General features: G+C 37.5%; 1 protein-coding gene across 1 annotated transcript in view; it reads right to left on the bottom strand.

Annotated features, from left to right (window-relative positions):
- The window catches only part of GYS2 (glycogen synthase 2), a 64171-nt gene extending 44920 nt beyond the window's left edge, over positions 1-19251 (bottom strand). Inside the window, exons 1-4 of the mRNA XM_043967516.1 lie at positions 18914-19251; positions 15213-15394; positions 13545-13736; positions 7849-8031 (exon numbers count right to left, since the gene is read on the bottom strand). Coding sequence (XP_043823451.1) covers positions 7849-8031; positions 13545-13736; positions 15213-15394; positions 18914-19034 — 678 coding nt within the window. The 5' untranslated portion in view covers positions 19035-19251. The remainder of the gene's footprint in view (positions 1-7848; positions 8032-13544; positions 13737-15212; positions 15395-18913) is intronic.
- Between the last annotated feature and the right edge of the window lie 329 nt (positions 19252-19580).

Genomic DNA, 19580 nt, shown 5'->3' with positions numbered 1-19580 from the left:
TGTTGAAAACTATCTCTACATGTAACTGGAAAACAATAAAATACTTTTATAATTAAAAAAAATAAATGTTTCACTATTATTTGAGTGACTATTCCTTTAGGCAGCAACAATATAACAAGTTCATGGCAGATGCTATTAAACTCTGCCACAGCCTTATCACCCTAATCAAATTCCTTCTCTAATGTTGTTATTTTCAAGCTTTGCCTGGTAATGTTGTGAGCTCACAGGCTGTTAGAACCTCCAGGAATCTCCTTATTTTATGGATAAGGAAATAAAGGATGAGAAAGGTCAAATTTCTTGCTGAAGATCACTTGGCATATCAGGAACTAAGAATCTGTCTTTAAAGTGCAAATAGTGTCCCCTACTCTACCTACCTGGAAGAGTTTGTTGCGAGGACCAAAGGAAATACCATATGAAAGTACTTTGCAAAATGTCAATCACTATTCAGTTGTTAAAAATGATCATTTAAAGTAATGCTTTCAGGGCAGCTAGGTGGCGCAGTGGATAGAGCACGGGCCCTGGAGTCAGGAGTACCTGAATTCAAATCTGGCCTCAGACATTTAATACTTACTAGCTGTGTGACTCTGGGCAAGTCACTTAACCCCAACTGCATCACTAAAAAAAACCCCACAAAAAAACAAAAAAATAAAGTAATGCTTTCTATATATTGCAGCTGTTCTATAGATTTTCAACTGGGTCCGGAGCTCAGTGACATTTTTGGAGAGTATGAGAAAAGGTTCTTGTCTCATCTGTAATAAGAAACTGACATTTCTAGTGTGTTCTTGGACTTTAATGGACAGATTGGGCCTACTCTCATTTCAGTTTTGTAATCCCCCAAGTTTTTAAGGGCAGGTGGAGTGGAGGAAATGGCACTTAAATTCTCAAAATCTGGGGCATCGAGACGATGAGTTACACACCCATTTTTATACAGACACACACATGCACACACGCACATATATATGCATAAGCTTCTTGGTAATGGGATATATATGTGTGTATATAGAATATACATGTATGTATATGTGCATTTTTGCATATCCATTCACATATGTGTATACATATGTGTATGACTGTGTAGTATATGTGTGTGTACATACATATATACATACATATCTGCATACACATACATAATATGGATTTTCTACCTTGGAATTCCCTCTACCTAGTAAATCAGAGGTGGGGACAAAACCAATCAGGAAAATGGGAAAAATATAAAATTATGCTAGTTTTGTAGATGAAAAAATGTATAGCAGTGGACTGACTCTGATCGTTCCTCCATTCAGAGCCATAACTAGGAGTGAGGTAACTAGGGTGGACAAGGAGGACTTTGGTCCAGGGCACCAATGTCTGAAAGGCCATCCTCATACTTTATGTTCTCCTCCAGCTCTGCACTATGTAAGGAGACCATCTCTAATCCCTCACTCATATGGCTCTAGGACACCTGTTCCTCCTCCTGCTTCTAGGAGCTCAGGCCTCAGTATGACTCCATTTGACCAGAAAACCTAGAATTGGTCACCTCAGAAAATGCCTAAATATGCAGGTTAAAGTGAGGTATTGGAGTTCTTTCAGGGGAGCTTTCCCTGGCCTTGCCCAGCCTTTTCCCTCCCTCAGTTCCCTTTCACAGCAGTAGTACCACAGGACCTCTACCAACAAGGAACACCCTAGCACATCTTTCTCTCTCCACCATGGGACAGGACAACCTCATGGTCTCTCTGAGGTTTTTCCCCATTTCTCTCCATTTCCTTTAACTTTATTAGCTCCCGGTGCCAAGATTCATAATTGAAGCTCCATCAGAATGAATGAAAGTGCCCTCTTGTTTGGTTGATGGATAAATATCTGCCCCTTAGTGACTCAGTGAGTCAGTGAATAGAGTTTCTAATGTACTTGGTTCACTGGGACATGCAGGTGGAATGTCAACCTGCCACTTAATTCATTAGTACATACTAGCGTGCTGGGTAGGAGCTGTTGCTTACAATGAGGTATTGCTCTTGGGCTGATATGTCATGAATCACAATTCTTTACCATGTAAGTGGTTTATGAGAATGTTTCAAAAGCAGATACATAATATTTTTTTAAAAACTTTATAAATAGCAATCAACAATCTGTCTCTACTCTCAACCCTACCAATAAGGGTGAGGTTACCTATCAACATAGGCCATACAAGTTTTGCCCTTCTCCTTCCTTACTCTGCACTGGGATACTCTTCTTGCAGGGCAGTCATTATATAAATGATTTTTAAAACACATTTAGAACAGTGATATATGAGTTACTGCTCTTGTAGTGGGGCTAACATTCCATGAAACAGTTAAGTACTGTGATTTAACAAGGGAGATTGAAACTTAAGAGTGGTATGATGGGGGGCAGCTAGGTGCCACAGTGGATAGAGCACTAGCCCTGGATTTGGGAGGACCTGAGTTCAAATCTGACTTCAGACACTTAACACTTACTAACTGTGTGACCCTGGGCAAGTCACTTAACCCCAATTGCCTCACCAAAAACCAAAAAAACCAAAACAACAAAAAAAAGTTGTGTGATGCTGGGTAATTCATTTAACTTCTCTGGGACCCAATTTCCTGATCTATAAAAAGAGTATGGGACTGGAATGAACTGAATGACTTCTAACTTCCCTTTCAGCTTTAAATCTATGATCCTATGTTGCCAAAAGGTAGCATATTAGTTTTGATGCCAAGGAAAAATTTCCTCCTTACTTGTAGTCTTCAAACAAAGATTGCATGACCACTTGTTTAGTTCATTGTAGAAGGAATCAGTGCTCAGGTTTGGGGTGAACTAGATGCCCTATGAGGTCCTTTCCAAATCTGAGAATCTATGACACTATGAAGAAGTCATAGTCTTTTCAGAACTGTTCTTGAAGAATTGTATCTGTCTCCCCCTCCCCCTACTTTTCAGCTTCTTTTTATGTATAGCCTTTCCCCGTTAGACTATAAACTTCTCAATTGATGGAACTGTTTTTTGCTTTTCTTTGGATCCTCATAGTGCTTGGCACAATGCTTGGCATATAATAGGTACTTAATAAGTGTTTATTGACTTACTGAAGAAAGCTGTGGCTCTGTTGTTATTCAGTCATGTTCAACTCTTACATGAGCCCATGGACTTTGCCCATTGGGTTTTCTTGGCAATGATAGTGGAGTAGTTTGCCATTTCCTTCTCCAGGGTGCCACCAATTTACAGATAAGGAATTGAGGCAAATAGGGGTTAAGTTACCTGCCCCAGTTCATATAGCTAGCAAGTATCTGAGACCAGATTTGAACTCAGATCTCTCTGACTCCAAGCCTGGTGCTCTATCTCCTGCACCACCTGACTGCCCAAGGTATTGCCCTCTATTTGGGTATAAGTATCATGAGGCTTCATTGGAAGTAGAAAGACAAAATTAAGAGTAGTGTTGTTTAAGGATCTTCTATCTCTCCTTACTTTGAAACAGCACAACCCCTGCCTTTTAATCTGGGAATTAATTTACTCCATGTATATTCAAAACAATGGACCATGAAGCAAAAGGAAATGTGAGGATGTTTCTTGCGATAGAGATATTCCTATGTCATCATGATTGGAAGGTTGGATATACAGATGAATAAATTGTTGGGGGGGATAAAAGTGAAGAAATGCCTTCCCTTTGTCTTAGCAATTTTACAAGTGTGAAGTATCCCTGATAAAGGCCTCATTTCTCAAATGTATAGAGAACTGAATCAAATTTGTAAAAATACAAATCATTCCCCAATTGGTAAATGGCCAAAGAAAATGAACAGGCAGTTTTCAAACAAAGAAATCAAAGCTATATTATAAGAAAAAATGCTCTAAATCACTATTGATAAGAGAAATGTAAATTAAAACAACTCTGGAGTACAAATTCAGTCCTATCAGAATGACTAATATGACAAAAATGGAAAATGTTGGATGTTGGAAGGGATGTGGGAAAACTAGGACACTAATCCACAGTTGGAGGGTGGGGTGGGTTATGAATGGATTCAACCATTCTGGAGAGCAATTTAGAACTATGCCAAAGGGCTTAAAACTGTGCATATCCTTTCATCCAGCAATGCCACTGCTAGGTCTATATCCCAAAGACAGGCAAAAAAACCGGGGAAAGGACCTATTTATACAAAAATTTTTATAGCAACTCTTTTTGTGGTGACTAAGAATTGGAAGTTGAAACAAAAAACAAAACAAAACAAAACAAAAAACAGACTGAAGCATACTATTTTTCACTTCCTTTCTTTCTTTTCTTTTATTTGAGTCTTTTTGTACAAAATGACTAATTTTGAAATTATGAAACTAATATTAAACAAAATAACTAATATGGAAAATGGAATATAATTGCACATGGATAACCTATATCGGATTGCTTACCATCTCAGGTAGGGGGAGGGGAGAGAGGGAGGAAGGGATAGAATTTGCTACTCAAAATTTTAAATTAAAATGTTTTAAAAATTGGGGAAAAAACACAAATTCACCACAAACTGACAATGTTCTCTTAGATGATAGACTTTTAGGAAACTTGTAAGTTGATGTCAATATTCCCAGGAAGAGGCAAATTAAAAATTTTAATCAGTTTCAATTACCTCTTAAATACCATAAAATTCATTCCTGCTTCTGTAAGAAATAATGGGATTTTTGCCAATGTCCAAAAAAAGCCCCAGATTGATTTGGACTGATTAGATTGACTGAGAGTGATTGACTTTGGTGATTAAGCCACTTAATGTTAATTTAATTGAAGCCACACCTGCCTGACTCTGAAGAGGGTAATGTTCTCAGCTCACCTCAGTTCGAGACCACCCTCAAGTCCAGTGAACCAATGGATTTGGGTGATAATAGCCAATTAGCTTGAATCAGTATGTAAGGACTGCCTCTTCCAGTGACACAGGAAGGAGCTTGGACACATACAGTTTGGGTCTCTTGAACAGGTTTGGTGTTAGGAGACTTGGGAAAAGAACCAGGTCAGACCAAACTCTTATCTCTCCTCTAAGGTAGACAGGTTTCTGAACTTTCTGAACTCCATGTGTTCTCTCTTTACTCTTTATTACATGCTTAATGCCCCAAAACTAGCGATAAATCTTCTAATTTATAAGTAAACCCTACCTAGTTTTCCCTAAACTAGGAACAGGAATAAGGCAACAACACATTTAGGTTTTTTTTGGTTTGGTTTGGTTTATTTGGGTTACGCAATTGGGGTTAAGGGACTTGCCCAGGGTCACACAGCTGGTAAGTATTAAGTGTCTGAGGCTGGATTTGAATTCAGGTCCTCCTGAATCCAGGGCCAGTGCTCTATCCTCTGTGCCACCTAGCTGCCCCTCACACATTTAGTTTTACTCATCACAGTTGGCAACCATGAAGTGGGGTGCTGAACCCCGCAATCTTCTGATCTTCACTGCAAAAGAAGTTGGATAAAATGTTTCTCCTATTTTCCCCTATTTTCATGTGTCTGTCCCTTTAAATTTTCAAATGAATTTCTTCAACCCCCTAAGTAATTTAGTCTGGTTAATCAGACAAGTGGGAGATAAGATCATGTTAATGCCTTATTTTTTTGGTGAAATTTCTATTTTTATTTTTAATTCTATTTCTCTTTTTGCTTTAGCTGTGAATTGTTTTTATGGATTTAATATTTTTATTTTTATTTATCTTTGTACTATCCATGTAAAAGTTGAATATTTTTCTTGTATTTACCTATTATAATACCTTAGTTTGCCTTCCTACTCAACATAACTGGGGTGTTGGGGCTAGTTTAGGTTCCTACAAAGGGAAAACAAACTATAAACCACTTAGCACCATGAATTTTTTAAAAAAATATCAATATATATCATTTGATAGTCTTCAATCAGTCACCTAAAATAGAATTTAATATCATTTTAGGAACTTTTTGCATTATACTATTTTTATTCTATAACAAATAATAATACTAATATAAAATAAGTAATGTGAAATAAGTAAGTATATAAGTTTATTTCCTTTTCCCAAAAGAATAAAACTACAATACAAATGTCCTCTACTGCATCTACATTGGGAAAAGTGTTTCTGAAGGGGAAACAATTAAGTAGGCCCAAAGTATACTCTGAATGAGTATTTATTTTTATTATTTATCATACTATGAATGGTTTTAAAAGAAAAAAATGTTCTGTACCCTTCAGATATCTGATATCTGAATATGCCTACTAGGCTTGTCACAGATCACTGGTTTGACCTTAACAATCACCTTCTAGAAAGCAACTAGATAATTATCTGAAGACCTTGCTGCCTATCAAGTTCCTTAATGAGCATATTTTAAATGAATACCTTATGTTTATCATCTGACCTTTGGGTCTTGTTGACCATTTTATCCAGGGAAGCTGTCAGTGATTGCTTTATGAATGCTAAGTTTTGTTGGTATGAATTTTCCTGCATGATGAATATCTTTGAAATGAAAGTACCACTTTCCATTCTCATCATCTGAACATGCTCACATCCACCCAACCCCAAAACACACCTGTGTTCTATTTCATAGAATCATAGACTATTAGAACTAGAAGGGACCTAGAAGTTCATCCATTATAACTTCCTTATTTGACAAGTGAGAAAATCTGTGTGTCAGAAGATTTGAAATTATAACCACATAGATTGTTACTCCAAAGAACTAAATAAATATGCAGAAAGAGAAACTATCCTACTGGTCAAGTAAAATGAAAGGATTCTAAATAGAATTGTAATGGAAATGGTGTTGGGTTCATGTTCTAAAGAGAGGCTTAGGGGCAGCTAGGTGGCACAGTGGATAGAGCACAGGCCCTGGAGTCAGGAGTACCTGGGTTCAAATCCAGCCTCAGACAATTGACACTTTATTAGCTGTGTGACCCTGGGCAAGTCACTTAACCCCAATTGCCTCACTAAAAACAAAACAAAACAAAACAAAAAAAAAGAAAGAGAGAGGCTTATATGATATACCCGCCTTGAATTATAGCCCAGGTTTCAGTATTTCCTCCCTCCTATTACCTACATATCATATTTACTCCCCAAAAGGTCTACAAGAAAAGAGTAAATACTGACCCCCATCCTATGAAGTACCAGCCACTTATTTATTTAGGGTTGGGAAGATAGAGAGCTCATACAAAGGGGCAAGTACCTAGAATCTCTTTGATGCCCTGGGTGTGGATAAAGGTAATATCATCATGATTGGAGGAATAGAGAAGCCCTCCCCCCCAACTTCCACCAGCTATTGTATACGCTATATTCCCAAATCATTTGGGGATACTGGAGTGGTTTGCCATTTCTCCAACTCATTTTATAGGTGAGGAAACTGAGGCAAGCAGTGTTAAGTGAATTGCCCAGGGTCAAACAGCTATTAAGTGTCTAAGACCAGGTTTGAACTTAGGAAGAGGAGTTTTCCTGACTCCAAGGTGAGCACTTTATCCATTGCACCACTCATCTGCCCCCATTGATGCTTATATTAACTATAACATTATTAAAGAAAAGTGAGAAGCTGAGAGCATTCTGTAACATTCTCTACACTGATGGGACAATGATATCCATCACATTACCAAAAGTGGAAGAAGCTGAGGATATACCATAATAGATGTTATCCAGAATTCATCCCCAAACCTTCTAAATATTTCATATGATTTAGGTCAGATGGCCCATAATGATGTTTTCTTCTTACAACTCTGCTATGTTTCCTGTACCATTTACTATATGTATGATTTTCCATGAGGAGCATGGTTATGAACACTGATTGTTTAAAAAGGTGAGTTCTGCAGTGTAGCCTCTGAAAAGTCAGAATCAATCATTCTGATCATTTATCACTAAGAATCAAAAAGAATGGGGGAAGAGTTGGAAGAAGGGAAAAGAGGGAACAAGAGAGGATCATTTTACCTTATCAAGGTGGTTGTAGAAATCAATGTTTGCTGCACAGAGGTACCTCCCAAGCAGTGTCGCATGGGTTGTAAATATTGTGGCAATAGGAAGTTTCCTGGCTCGAGAAAGAATTAGTCCAGTTCCTGCCTGCCACTCATGAAAGTGAACAATAACATGTTTACCATCCACATTGTCAGTCACCTAACATAGGAAGAAAAGAAAAACACTTAAATTTTAAATCTCCAAATATTTTCACATCTATAGGTTTATATAATTTTATTCACACAAAAATCTATTTTGTATGTATTTATTATTCTTTATTTTACAAATAATAACATTGAAGAAAAGAGATTAGATGGTGCAGTGGATAGAGCAGTGGTCAGGAAAACCTGAGTTCACATTTGGCTTCCAACACTTACTAACTCTGTGACACTGAGCAAGTCACTTAACCTCTATATATATGCCTCAGTTTCTTCATCTCTAAAATGGGTATAATAACAAATACCTCCCAGGGTTGTGAAGATCAAATGAAATAATAATTGTAAAACTCCTAGCCTAGTGTAAGCAATAGCAGTAGTAGCAATAGGAAGAGCACACAATTAATAACAAATCTAGGTCTTCTAACTCCATTAGATCAGGCTGTTTCACCAATATCCACCCCTTCTTCCATTTTTATAGTGGAACTTAATGGAGGGAGAGTTTGGTTGAATATTAACCTGTGTTGGGAGAGGGTTGGGAAGGTTTGTTTGGCTGGTATATTTTAAGATATTGGTCTTCCCACAGTGATCAACAGTTAAGGTGATGGGAGTAGGGACAGCTAGGTGGCGAAGTGGATAGACCACCAGCCCTGGAGTCAGGAGGACCTGAATTCAAATCCAACCTCAGACACTTAACACTTACTAGCTGTGTGATCCTGGTCAAGTCACTTAACCCCTATTGCCTCACCAATATATATATATATATATATATATATATATATATATATATATATATATATATATATATATATATATATATATATATATATATATATATATATACACACACACACACACACACACACATATATACACATATATACATACATATACATATACACACATATACATATATGCATGCATATATATACATACATATATATAATTAAATTTAAAAAGATGATGGGAGTACACAATGGAAAGAATATCATAATGAAATGGAAAACCAGGAGTCCTAGGTTCTAGTAATTATTATCTAGTAATTAATTCTAGTAAAATTAGTGATCTTTTTTTACCTTGGGTGATTCCCTTAACCTTTTTTGAGCTTCAGTTACCTCATTTGTAAAGTAAGAAGGTAGGATTTAAGTCTTTAAGGTTCTTTTCAGCTCTAATGTTTTATAAATCTCATGGTAATGGGGCTGTTCACCTCAGTGGCATGTATGGTCAAAGAATCAGACTTAGGGCTGTAAGAAATTTTTACAGATGAGAAAAACGAGATCTAAAGCGATTAAGTTTAAGATTACAGAAGCAATAAGTCATTAAGCCCAAACTGATAGCTCTGAATGAAGCATTATTTCCACTTCCCCTTCTGACATAATTGGGTAGAAGTAAATAGATACTTCAGGAAAGGAAATAAAGGGGCAAAGGCCCCTTGTAGTTCCCCAAACCAGTGACCTTGACTCACCAGTAACAAGATTAGCTAAAGCTACATTATTAAGTTCAGAGAGTTACTTTGCTGTCTTGTCTTTGATGTCAGGTTTCCCCATATTCATTAAATTAACTGATGACTTTCAAGGGAGGATGAGCCCGAACTGAAGGATTTTTAAAATTCTTTAGCTCCTAACAGTGCTTTGCTCCTAGTAGGTGCTTAATCCATGCTTGCTGATTGATTAATTGGTTGATTGGTGAAGGTTACAGAGGAAAGCAGCCATTGATAGCCTCAGCCTCACCTGGCTCTCACCTTCTCCAATTACCAGTTGCACTTTCACTCATACTCCCAGACTCACTGGTTGTGGTGAGAGAGTCAGAAAACTTTTTGCTTCCCACTGATGCTTACAGTTATTACACTTAGAGTCAGTACACTTACACTAACTACTGTCACTACATCTCAGTAACCTCTCCCCCTTTGTGGTTCATTGAATACAAATTTATGATCCAATCAAGACTGATTCCCAGGTTACACTCTCTTCTTTCTCAATGGGTTTTGTCCCCGGATCACATTCTTTTTCTCTACTCCAAATTCTGCCCTCATACTACGGATCTTTAGCATACATATTGATACTCCCTCAAAACCTCTAAAATCTGAATCCCTCAATCTATTCATTTCACATGACAAGTATAGTATACCCTATTGGGCAGGTAGGTGGTACAGTGGATAGAGCACTGACCCAGGAGTCAAAAGAATCTGATTTCAAATCTCACCTCAGACACATACTAGCTGTATGACCCTGGGCAAGTCATTTAACCCCAATTGCCTTAAACATCCAGGGCCATCTCCAGTCATCCTGATCTATATCTTGTCACTGGACCCAGATGGCTCTTGAGGGGAGAATGAAGTTGGTGACCTTGCACAGCCCTCCCTCACTTAAGTCCTATTCAGTGCAAGTCATGACATAACTCCAATGTCATGGTTAGAGAAGGAAGAATAAACAATAATATACTCTCCACTCCACCTCAGTCACACACACAGATGGTTATATACTTAATACCTACCAGTTTTCCACATTTATGTTCACAAATTATAAAATTCCTTTATCTAATTAGAATCTTTTATAATTTTATTTCTTCTCTCTTTACCTTGTAACCCATAACTCTGTTCTTTATTCTCACAATGACCTACAATGCCTCCATTCTTTTCTAGTCTAACTCATAATCAACCTTCAGTTTCTTCCCTTTGCTATCTTTTTTTTGGGGGGGGGGGCAATGAGGGTTAAGTGACTTGCCCAGGGTCACACAGCTAGGAAATGTGTCTGAGGCTGGATTTGAACTCAGGTCCTCCTGAATCCAGGGCCAGCGCTTTATCCACTGCACTACCTAGCTGCCCCAAGGCAATCTTTTCAAACCTCCCATTATCCCGGTTATCAAAATGACTATTCCAAATGTTTTTTTCATCCATACTCAAGTCTCTTGTACCACCTCTCACCAACCTTCTCTCAGCTGAAGATCTTGCCTCACACTTAACTGAAAAAATTTGAGACTGTTTTCTTGGAGATCCGTTTTCTCCCTCATCTCACCTGACTCAGATGATTTCTCCTTCTGTCTTCTCTTTTACCCTTGTTCTCACATGAAGAGGTGGCACCTCTCCTTACCAAGGCATACCCCTATAATGCACTGTTGATCCCATTTGATGGTATCTTTTTTCCTATGGAATGTTCCCTCCCATCATCCCCATTTTCTCATGAATCATCAATGTTTCCCTGTCTAATGGCTGCTGTCCTAATGTTTAAAAGTATACTCATGCTTTCCCCATTCTTAAGAACACCCTTACTGGTTCTGAATATTCCCCATAGTTATTGCCCAATACCTCTCCTCCCTTTCATGGCTAAACTTGAGAATACCATCTACAATCAGTACTTCTGGTTCCTCTCCTTTCACTCTCTTCTAAACTCTCTTCAGTCTGTTTTTTACCTCACAATTTAGCTGAAAAAATCTTCTCTACGAAATTACTAATAATCTCATAATTGCCAAATCTAATTACCATTTTTCAGTACTCATCAATTTTTACCTCTCTGCAGCTGGTGACATTGGGAATCGATGCTGTTAATGCTCTCTTCTCTTTTGGTTTTCATTACACTGCTCTTTCCTAGTTCTCCTACCTGTACATTTGCTTCTTTTAAATCTCCTTTGCTGGATCTTTCATCCAAGTCATGTCTGTTAATCTTTGGTATACTCCACAGCCTGCCTCAGTCCTATTCTCTTCTTCTTCTTCTTCTTCTTTTTTGGTTGGGCAATGAGGGTTAAGTGACTTGCCCAAGGTCACACAGCTGAGGCTGGATTTGAAGTTGGGTCCTCCGGAATCCAGGGCTGATGCTTTATCCACTGCACCACCTAGTTGCCCCCCCCTTCTCTTCTTGATGAGCTCCTCAGTTCCCATGGATTCAATTATCTCTACAGATGATTGAGGTCTATTTATCCAGCCCTAACCTCTCTCCTTACTTACAGTCTTGAATCTCCAACTGCCAACTATACACTTCAAACTGGACAGCTTGTAGACATCTTAAACTCAGTGTCCAAAACTGAATCCATTACCTTTTCTCCCGTGCCTTTCCCTCTTCCTATTTTCCTTATTACTGTTGTAAGTACCATTATTCTCATAGTCTTCCAGACTCACAACTTTGGTGTCATCCTTGACTCCTCACTCTCACTCACTTCATGTATCCAATCCATTGCAAAATCCTGTTGTTCCTACCTCTGTAACATCCTTTGTATACTTCCCCTTTTCTCCACTCATGTAGCCAAGACTCTGGTAAAGACCACCATCATCTCACATCTGTATTGTTGGAATGGCCTTTTGGTTGGTCTACCTGCCTCAAGTCTCCCTACTTCAGTGTGTCCTCTTCGTTGCTGTTGATGAGTCATTGCTGAATTATATATTATATAGCATTCAATCTGAAATTTTAAACATTTGCTACTATAGTTCTGAATGAAAAATTAGCAAAATTATTGAATAAGACATTAAAGCTTTGTACTTAAAAATATAACTCAGATTTCAGTACATTATGTCAATATCATCATTATCACTGAGTACCATGAATATTTTTTAAAATCTTATTGAACCTACTTTCAGAAATTAAAAATAAAATAAATATTAAATGTATAGACTTCTTTTGATAATTTAAGACAATAGTTTTGATATTTTGTTGCTGGTGGTTTTTTCCACACTTGTAATTTCATTGGTGTCATGTTCCTTGGTGTGGTGGTTCTTTCCAAATGGACAATCTATCTGTAACTTAGTGTGTTGGAGAGTTGCCTGGGGCATTGAAAGTTCAAGTCATTTGGTCAGGCTCCCCTTTGTAGTAATAGAAGTGGGTCTCTGGTCTTCCTGATTCCAAGGTCAGTTCTCAGTTCACTAATCCTTATTGCCTCTCTGATAACTTACACGGATGATTACCAGATTTACACATCTGTTTCTCCTTGACTGCATAGTCTGACTTTTATATCTGTAAAGCAATGACATAGAGGGTGGGTTTTTTTAACCACACCCATGAGCAGGTAGGGCTCATAGAAAGGATTTAAAATGCAAGTTTAGTTTGCATATCTATAGTTTTCTAAAATCAGGAGAAAGGTTAGAACAGAGATATAGCTGCATGGTATTTCTATTTCTGGCTGTGTTCCAGAAAATAGTATTTACACCAGTTAAAATTATTTTCTCAGATTCCTTTGTAAAGGTCTTAGGTCAGCCAATAATTGCTTAATCATTTAATTTGCTCAACCTAAAAAGAAGAGAATTTCAGTTTACTGAGGGATCTTAGATGAAATTTAATTCAAACCCTTCATTTTATAAATGAGAGCTGTAGAAAAATCATTATTTATGCAGAGTAATGTCATGAGTCAGTGGTAGAGCTGAGACTAGAAACCATGTCCCCTGACCACTAACTCAATATTCTTTCTACTACTGCCAGCTTCCTCTCATACCATATGCCTCTTGTGAAATCATTCTTGTGTACTAATCTACTGTGCTTGAAAATGAAAGAAGCTTCATTACACCTCTAAAATATCACTATCTGGAAGTGGTACCTCCTTTAAGAACCAGGCAGTTAATGACCCAAATATCAGCATATCATTAGCTTCCCGGTCAAGGTAAGGGATTCCTATGTTGCATGCTTCCCAGAGGTCTCCTTTCCATCTGTCCAAATTCCAAGCAGAATATCCTATGTCAAACAGCACCACGAAAGGGCTCCCTTCTATGAGCCATCTTCCAAAATGAACCTGTTCATTATATAAATAAAAAAAACCTTGTGATTAGTGAATGAATATAACTTTTGCTGAGTAGAAAATTATTTTCTAACTTGAATAGAAAGCTGTAGTGATCATATCATATATTATACCTGATTGAAATACCTATTTGAAAAAGACCATTTAATGAGCTGTCATCTATATTATCTAAGTTCTATCCATGCATTAAATTAGATAAATGCTCATTTCCCCCTGAGCATCCCAAAGCACATATTACTCATATGTATTTAGAGCTATCTAGAATGACATCCCTTCTCCTCTGACATATCTAAATCCTATTGTGTGTTTTTCCCCCCTCCAGATTCTGCTTAAGTCTTATCACCTCTCTGGAGTCTTTCAGAACCTTTCTCCCTTATTCCTTTCCCAACTTTCACATGGCTGCCTCACCCCCACCCCCATCCCCATAGGCTACAGTGGTCTCTCCTTTCTCTGAAGTCCTATAATACATTGTCTATACTGGCATTTCACATTTGCTTCATTGTATAAAAGAAGATAAAGGGCAATATTTGTCCTAGATCTTCAGCTAGGATGCCTAGAATGCTTTGTACTCAGGAAATCTTTGTTCCTGTCGCTTCCAATGATATGCTCATAAATCATTGAAGAACATGAAGAAAAATATCAAGAGCATAGAATAGTTCCTTTTGTTTGCTCAGAATTTAACCTTTCAGACTTCCATAATTATAAATCATATTTTTAAAATCAGCATTACCATCTTTCCCAAAGGACTATTCTGCAGCTTAAGCTTACTAGGAGTTTTAGAAATAACACAATACAGAAATTGAGTCTTAGTTCAGTCTCCTATCTATTGCAATTTCATTTCTAGAGGTCAAAAAAGGTAGCTCATCAGTATGACTAAGTAGACCTTCATAGGGGTTCCATCTGGGCCTGTCTCAGGCCAATTCTGTGGTAGTTCAGATTTGATATTGAAACAAAATGGCACAAAATGACTCATAGTTCATTCCACAGCTAACAAACGGACATTTATTTAGCCATAGTGGGAGAAAGATATGCAAGAAGGATGGCTCAGAGAACACCTTAAGGTGATTCAGCTGAACTCTCTTGCCTGAGTTGTCCACAGTCTTTCACCAACTGACAAGTTGGAGCTCCTTATGTTTGTTTTCATAGCATCAGAAGTGCTATGAACAGCCTGAGATTTTAATCCTTCAAGCCAGTTAAATCTGAAGGATAGTTTCAATACCTTTTAGAGAAAAATTAACCTAACTTACATGGTGGCAGGGGTTAATTTATTTTTTCTTCTAGAAGAGGGGATATAACTTTACTCACTGCCTTAAAATTTGTTTTTACTAAATTATCTTTACTAATCTAATATTGAATAGGGGAAAGGGCTTTTGACGTTGGGACTTCATGTCCCAACTGACCTCAAAATAATACTAAATAAACTGCATGTTTTCTTTGTTTTTTTTTTAGTTTCTAAGGGAAGCACAGTACCTGACATCCATGCAAATTCATTGCATCCACTGCTTTTTTAATTGCAGGGTTTGGAGGCTCACACTCTTCCACTTGAGTCTTCATATTGTGCTCGAAGTATGGGCCAATCAGACAATAATTTTCTCCCCATTCATCTGCAGTTGTTTTTGCCTTGGTCTGGATTACAGTATAGATGCCACCAACTGTTTTTTAAAAAAGTTTATAATGGTTTCCTTAATTTTAAGTTTAATATTTCATTCTTTCTAATTCAAATGAACTCATTTGTTGGCTAACATTTAAGACTGAATGAAACAAATCTCTATTAAGCAAGTTCCCCTACTAATCATGAGGATTCATTCTTTATCTTGTTTGCTTTAAGAATAATACTTTACATTGCCTTCCCAACCTGCACTGCCACCACCACCCCTGCCCTCCACCCAAGTACCTGGCAAATTAATAGGAAGGAGAATGCCTCTTTATGGTTGAAAAAAGAAAGTATGATAAGCAACCCTTATAACAAACACTCTCCCAGGCTATAGTCCCAACTCCTTCACATCTATTATGGCCAGATGTGGTTGAGAGGAATGATTGGAGTTACAGAAAACAATCACTATAAGTATAATATCAATTTCCCCAAAATTTAGGACCATTTTCTCCAGCTGACCTCCAAAACAAAACATAGAACTTTATGAGTATATCCATCCATAGAAGTGATAAGTTAATGGAGTGATCCTGATTTTCCCTATTAGTAAATAATAAGAATATTTCATAATGGCCAGATGGCTTTTACTTCCCAGAATCATCTGTAATATGGCTCAACACCTAAAAAGCATGCTGTTGGTCACATACACATAATAAAGAAAGGGATTTGTCAAAGCAGTAACTAGGGAAGGACCACTGAAGCTTAGGTTGAGAAATTTGTCTTAGGGATAGAGATCACTCCAACCCTGGTCCTGTTAAATTCCAGGGGATCCTTATTGCTTTCAGGATCAAATATAAAATGTTCTGGTTGGCATTAAAAACCCTTCACAGGGGCAGCTAGGTGGTGCAATGGATAGAGCACTGGCCCTGAGTTCAAATCTGGCCTCAGACACTTAACACTTACTAGCTGTGTGACCCTGGGCAAGTCACTTGCCTCACTAAAAACAAACAAACAAACAAAACAAAACCTTCACAACCTGACCCCTTCTTTTCTTCCCAGTTTTTCCCCTTACATTTTATTCTGTAAACTCAACAATCTAGCTACCTTTATTTTTCCCAACCTACAACACTCCATTCCCTGATGCTGACTGAGCCTTTGCACTGACTATCCACCAAGCCGGGAAAGTATATCTTGTTTGTGCATAGTTGTTATTATGTTGTCTCATCCATTAGACTGTGAGCTCCTTGAGAGCAGGGATTGTGCTTTTGCCTTTCTTTGTATTCCCAGCTTAGCACAGTGCCTGGCACATAATACATGCATAAAAATGTTTCTTAACTGATTGACTGAATGATATCTCCAAAAAGTAATATGCTATCTGTTTTGAGGGTTATGGTTGGTAGAATTGGCTTAGCCTGAGTAAAGGTGGAAATGGCATGGGAGGAAGGGACAGTGAGGGAATTACTCACGGATTCATTGCTAATGCTAAAAAAATACATATCACCTCTTTCTTTTGGTGCCAGATGGCAGAGCCTCCTACTTCTTCCCCACCACCCTGAGCTCTTGCCCAATACCCGCAACATCCCCCTCCCTTTCCACTCTCAACACACACAGACACTGCATGGGCCTGGGATTGACGTACCCTAGAGATTGACTGAGAAAACATGGACTTTGGGCAGAAAGTGTTTAGGTACCTCTGAGTTAGAACCTGCATGGTAGAAAAACTGAGATTTCGACTCAGGAGAGGCCTAGGTCCAATTTCTGTCTTTCACTATTTGTATGGCATCAATCAAGTCACTCAATCTCTCTGAGTCTCAGTTTACTCCTCTTTAAAGATGAGAAAATAATCTTTGTACTATTTACACCATAAGGTTTCAAAGAAGGCATTTTAGGATCCTAATATCTTTTATTTTTTTTTACCCAGACCTGTGAAAACATCCTGCTCCATGATCATGAGCATCTCATTAGTGACCTAAATAGTCTTAAAGAGTTGCTTGTGGCACTAATATTTTAAGTGACTTTCTTACGTGTTAAAGGCAGGACTTGAATCACATCTTCCTAACTCCAATGTTGACTTTCTATCCATCATGTTATACTTCCTCTCAAATGTGAGCAAGTGGCGTTTAAATATATATTACAAAACTTATTCAAAGATCTGCAGTTTTCCACAACTCTATGCCATCCATAGATCTATCTCCATACGAATTAGACAATTACAATTCATGCTCTTAAAAGGAATTCACAGTACTTTCCATAAGTAGAATTTACTAATTTATAAATTTATACTGATGGAAACCTTGATGGATTAATATTTATAAGCCACTTTGAAGATGAAAATCCTAAATAGGCACTGTAGGACTATAGAACTTGAATTTATATCTGGTAGTAATTGTGATTGGTTACCATCTTATCACAAAATCATGGAACTTACAACTGTAAGGGACCATAGAAATCATGTGTTTTGTTATTTTCAACCATGTAGAAATCTTCAAATTACTCAAATTCTGATTGCCATTTACCTATCAATGATTTAGAACAGTCTCTGAAATGTTATGAAATATATTTCCTTCTCAACTGCACATTCTTGAAATATGATCCAGAAGAGAACTGAAATTTTGTTGTGAATATTGTTGTCAATATTCTCATTGACTTTTTAGAGAGTTTTTTAAGGGAGCCAGAAATTGATAATTGTTTATGATATCTCTACAAGACAAAATCATTAGAAAGTATGAATCCCATTTTCTAGGAAGCCAAAAGGAAATCGGTATCAGTAGTTATGAGTAGATCACTCCTTTAGCACACTTATTTCCTTTCTTTTAATGGTCTTCATGCAATCTGCTCAATATGTTTCTTCATATTAATGCAAGTATCAACATTTTCCTATGTAGATCAAAGAGAATGGTAATTAGCTGCCACTTTCATTTGGATAATAGAATTTGAAGCTAAAACGAAACATAAAGAATATCAATTCCAACCCTTTCATTTTACAGAAGACAAAAGAGAGGCCCTGAGTGACTAAATGATTCTCCATGGTCACATAGGTAGGAAGGGAGTGGAATGCTGGTCTTTTGAATTTAAAGACATGGTCCTTCCTAAATGAACAGACTTTTATCTTAAATGATCAGGAAATATTTTAACAATTCACAATTCAATAATTAATAATAGAAATAAATAAATAAATGATAATAATGGAATGATCAAGATTCTAATTTTATCTCATTAGATGCAATCTCTGTAAAACCATTTAGTTAGTTTTTTGGCTAAGAAATCCTCTGGGAGGGCGAGAATAAACACAGACACATCCCCCAAACCTTAGGCATTTTCATTTTCTGCTTATAATTTAGGCCTCTGTACCTACTTGAAATGTACACATTTCAGATTAGTTCCAAGATACTCAACTCTCCATTAAACTTAATCACCTACTTAAATTTTCATTACCTACCAAAATAACTAAACTTGCCACAAAATGTCAAAGTTCTTTGGAGTATTTTATTGATAGCCCACCAATTAATTAATTCTTGTTCTGATCATTTCTAATATGTTTCCAAAACCATAAGTGGTTAAAAAAAAAAGTACTACAAACCTTTATTGGTTACTTCCCAGGCAACTTCAAATAATAGCAAATCCTCTATTGGAAGTTCTTGCACATCCCACTGAGGAAGACCACCCAGGGAGGTCACAGATAGTGATCTTCCTCGTAGCATTTTCCTTTAAACCACGTTCAAATAAAAAGTCAAAATTCCCAGGTTCCTAGAGAGGTAGATACACTCAGAGAAATGTATGCACAGGCTGCTGCCAGATACCAGGTCGAGGTTGTTTGCCTTAGAGAAGTAAATTCACAGAGTTAAATCTCATGAACTTTTTGAAGAGCTCCAGGCTAAAGCTCCTCTTTGCCCTCTGGGCCATCTAAGGGAGGTCCAGTCAGAGGAAATTCCCTCCCCACATTTCTCTGAAGCCACCTGATGCAAACACAATCGAAACCTATGACCACAAGACTCATAGGTAAATACCTTCCTGCTCAGGGAAGCCCTAATAGAGTCATCTTCTGATGAAAGTCCTGCCTTTTTTTTTGCCAAGCTATCTGCCGCACATACTCACTGCTTCATCCAAAAGGAATTTCATTTCATATTTTTGAAAGTGTAAGAAAATAATTTTTAATGATGGGACTTGGGGGGTGGGACCCTGAGACATCCCCCCCACACACACACACTCAAAAACTCTGGCTGGTTTCTCAAGACCCAGTCCAGAAT

The sequence above is a fragment of the Dromiciops gliroides genome, chromosome 5 (assembly GCF_019393635.1).
Source record: "Dromiciops gliroides isolate mDroGli1 chromosome 5, mDroGli1.pri, whole genome shotgun sequence".
NCBI classification, from domain to species: domain Eukaryota; kingdom Metazoa; phylum Chordata; class Mammalia; order Microbiotheria; family Microbiotheriidae; genus Dromiciops; species Dromiciops gliroides.
Note: the sequence above shows the minus strand (reverse complement) of the source record. Positions and strands in the feature narration are given on the sequence as shown.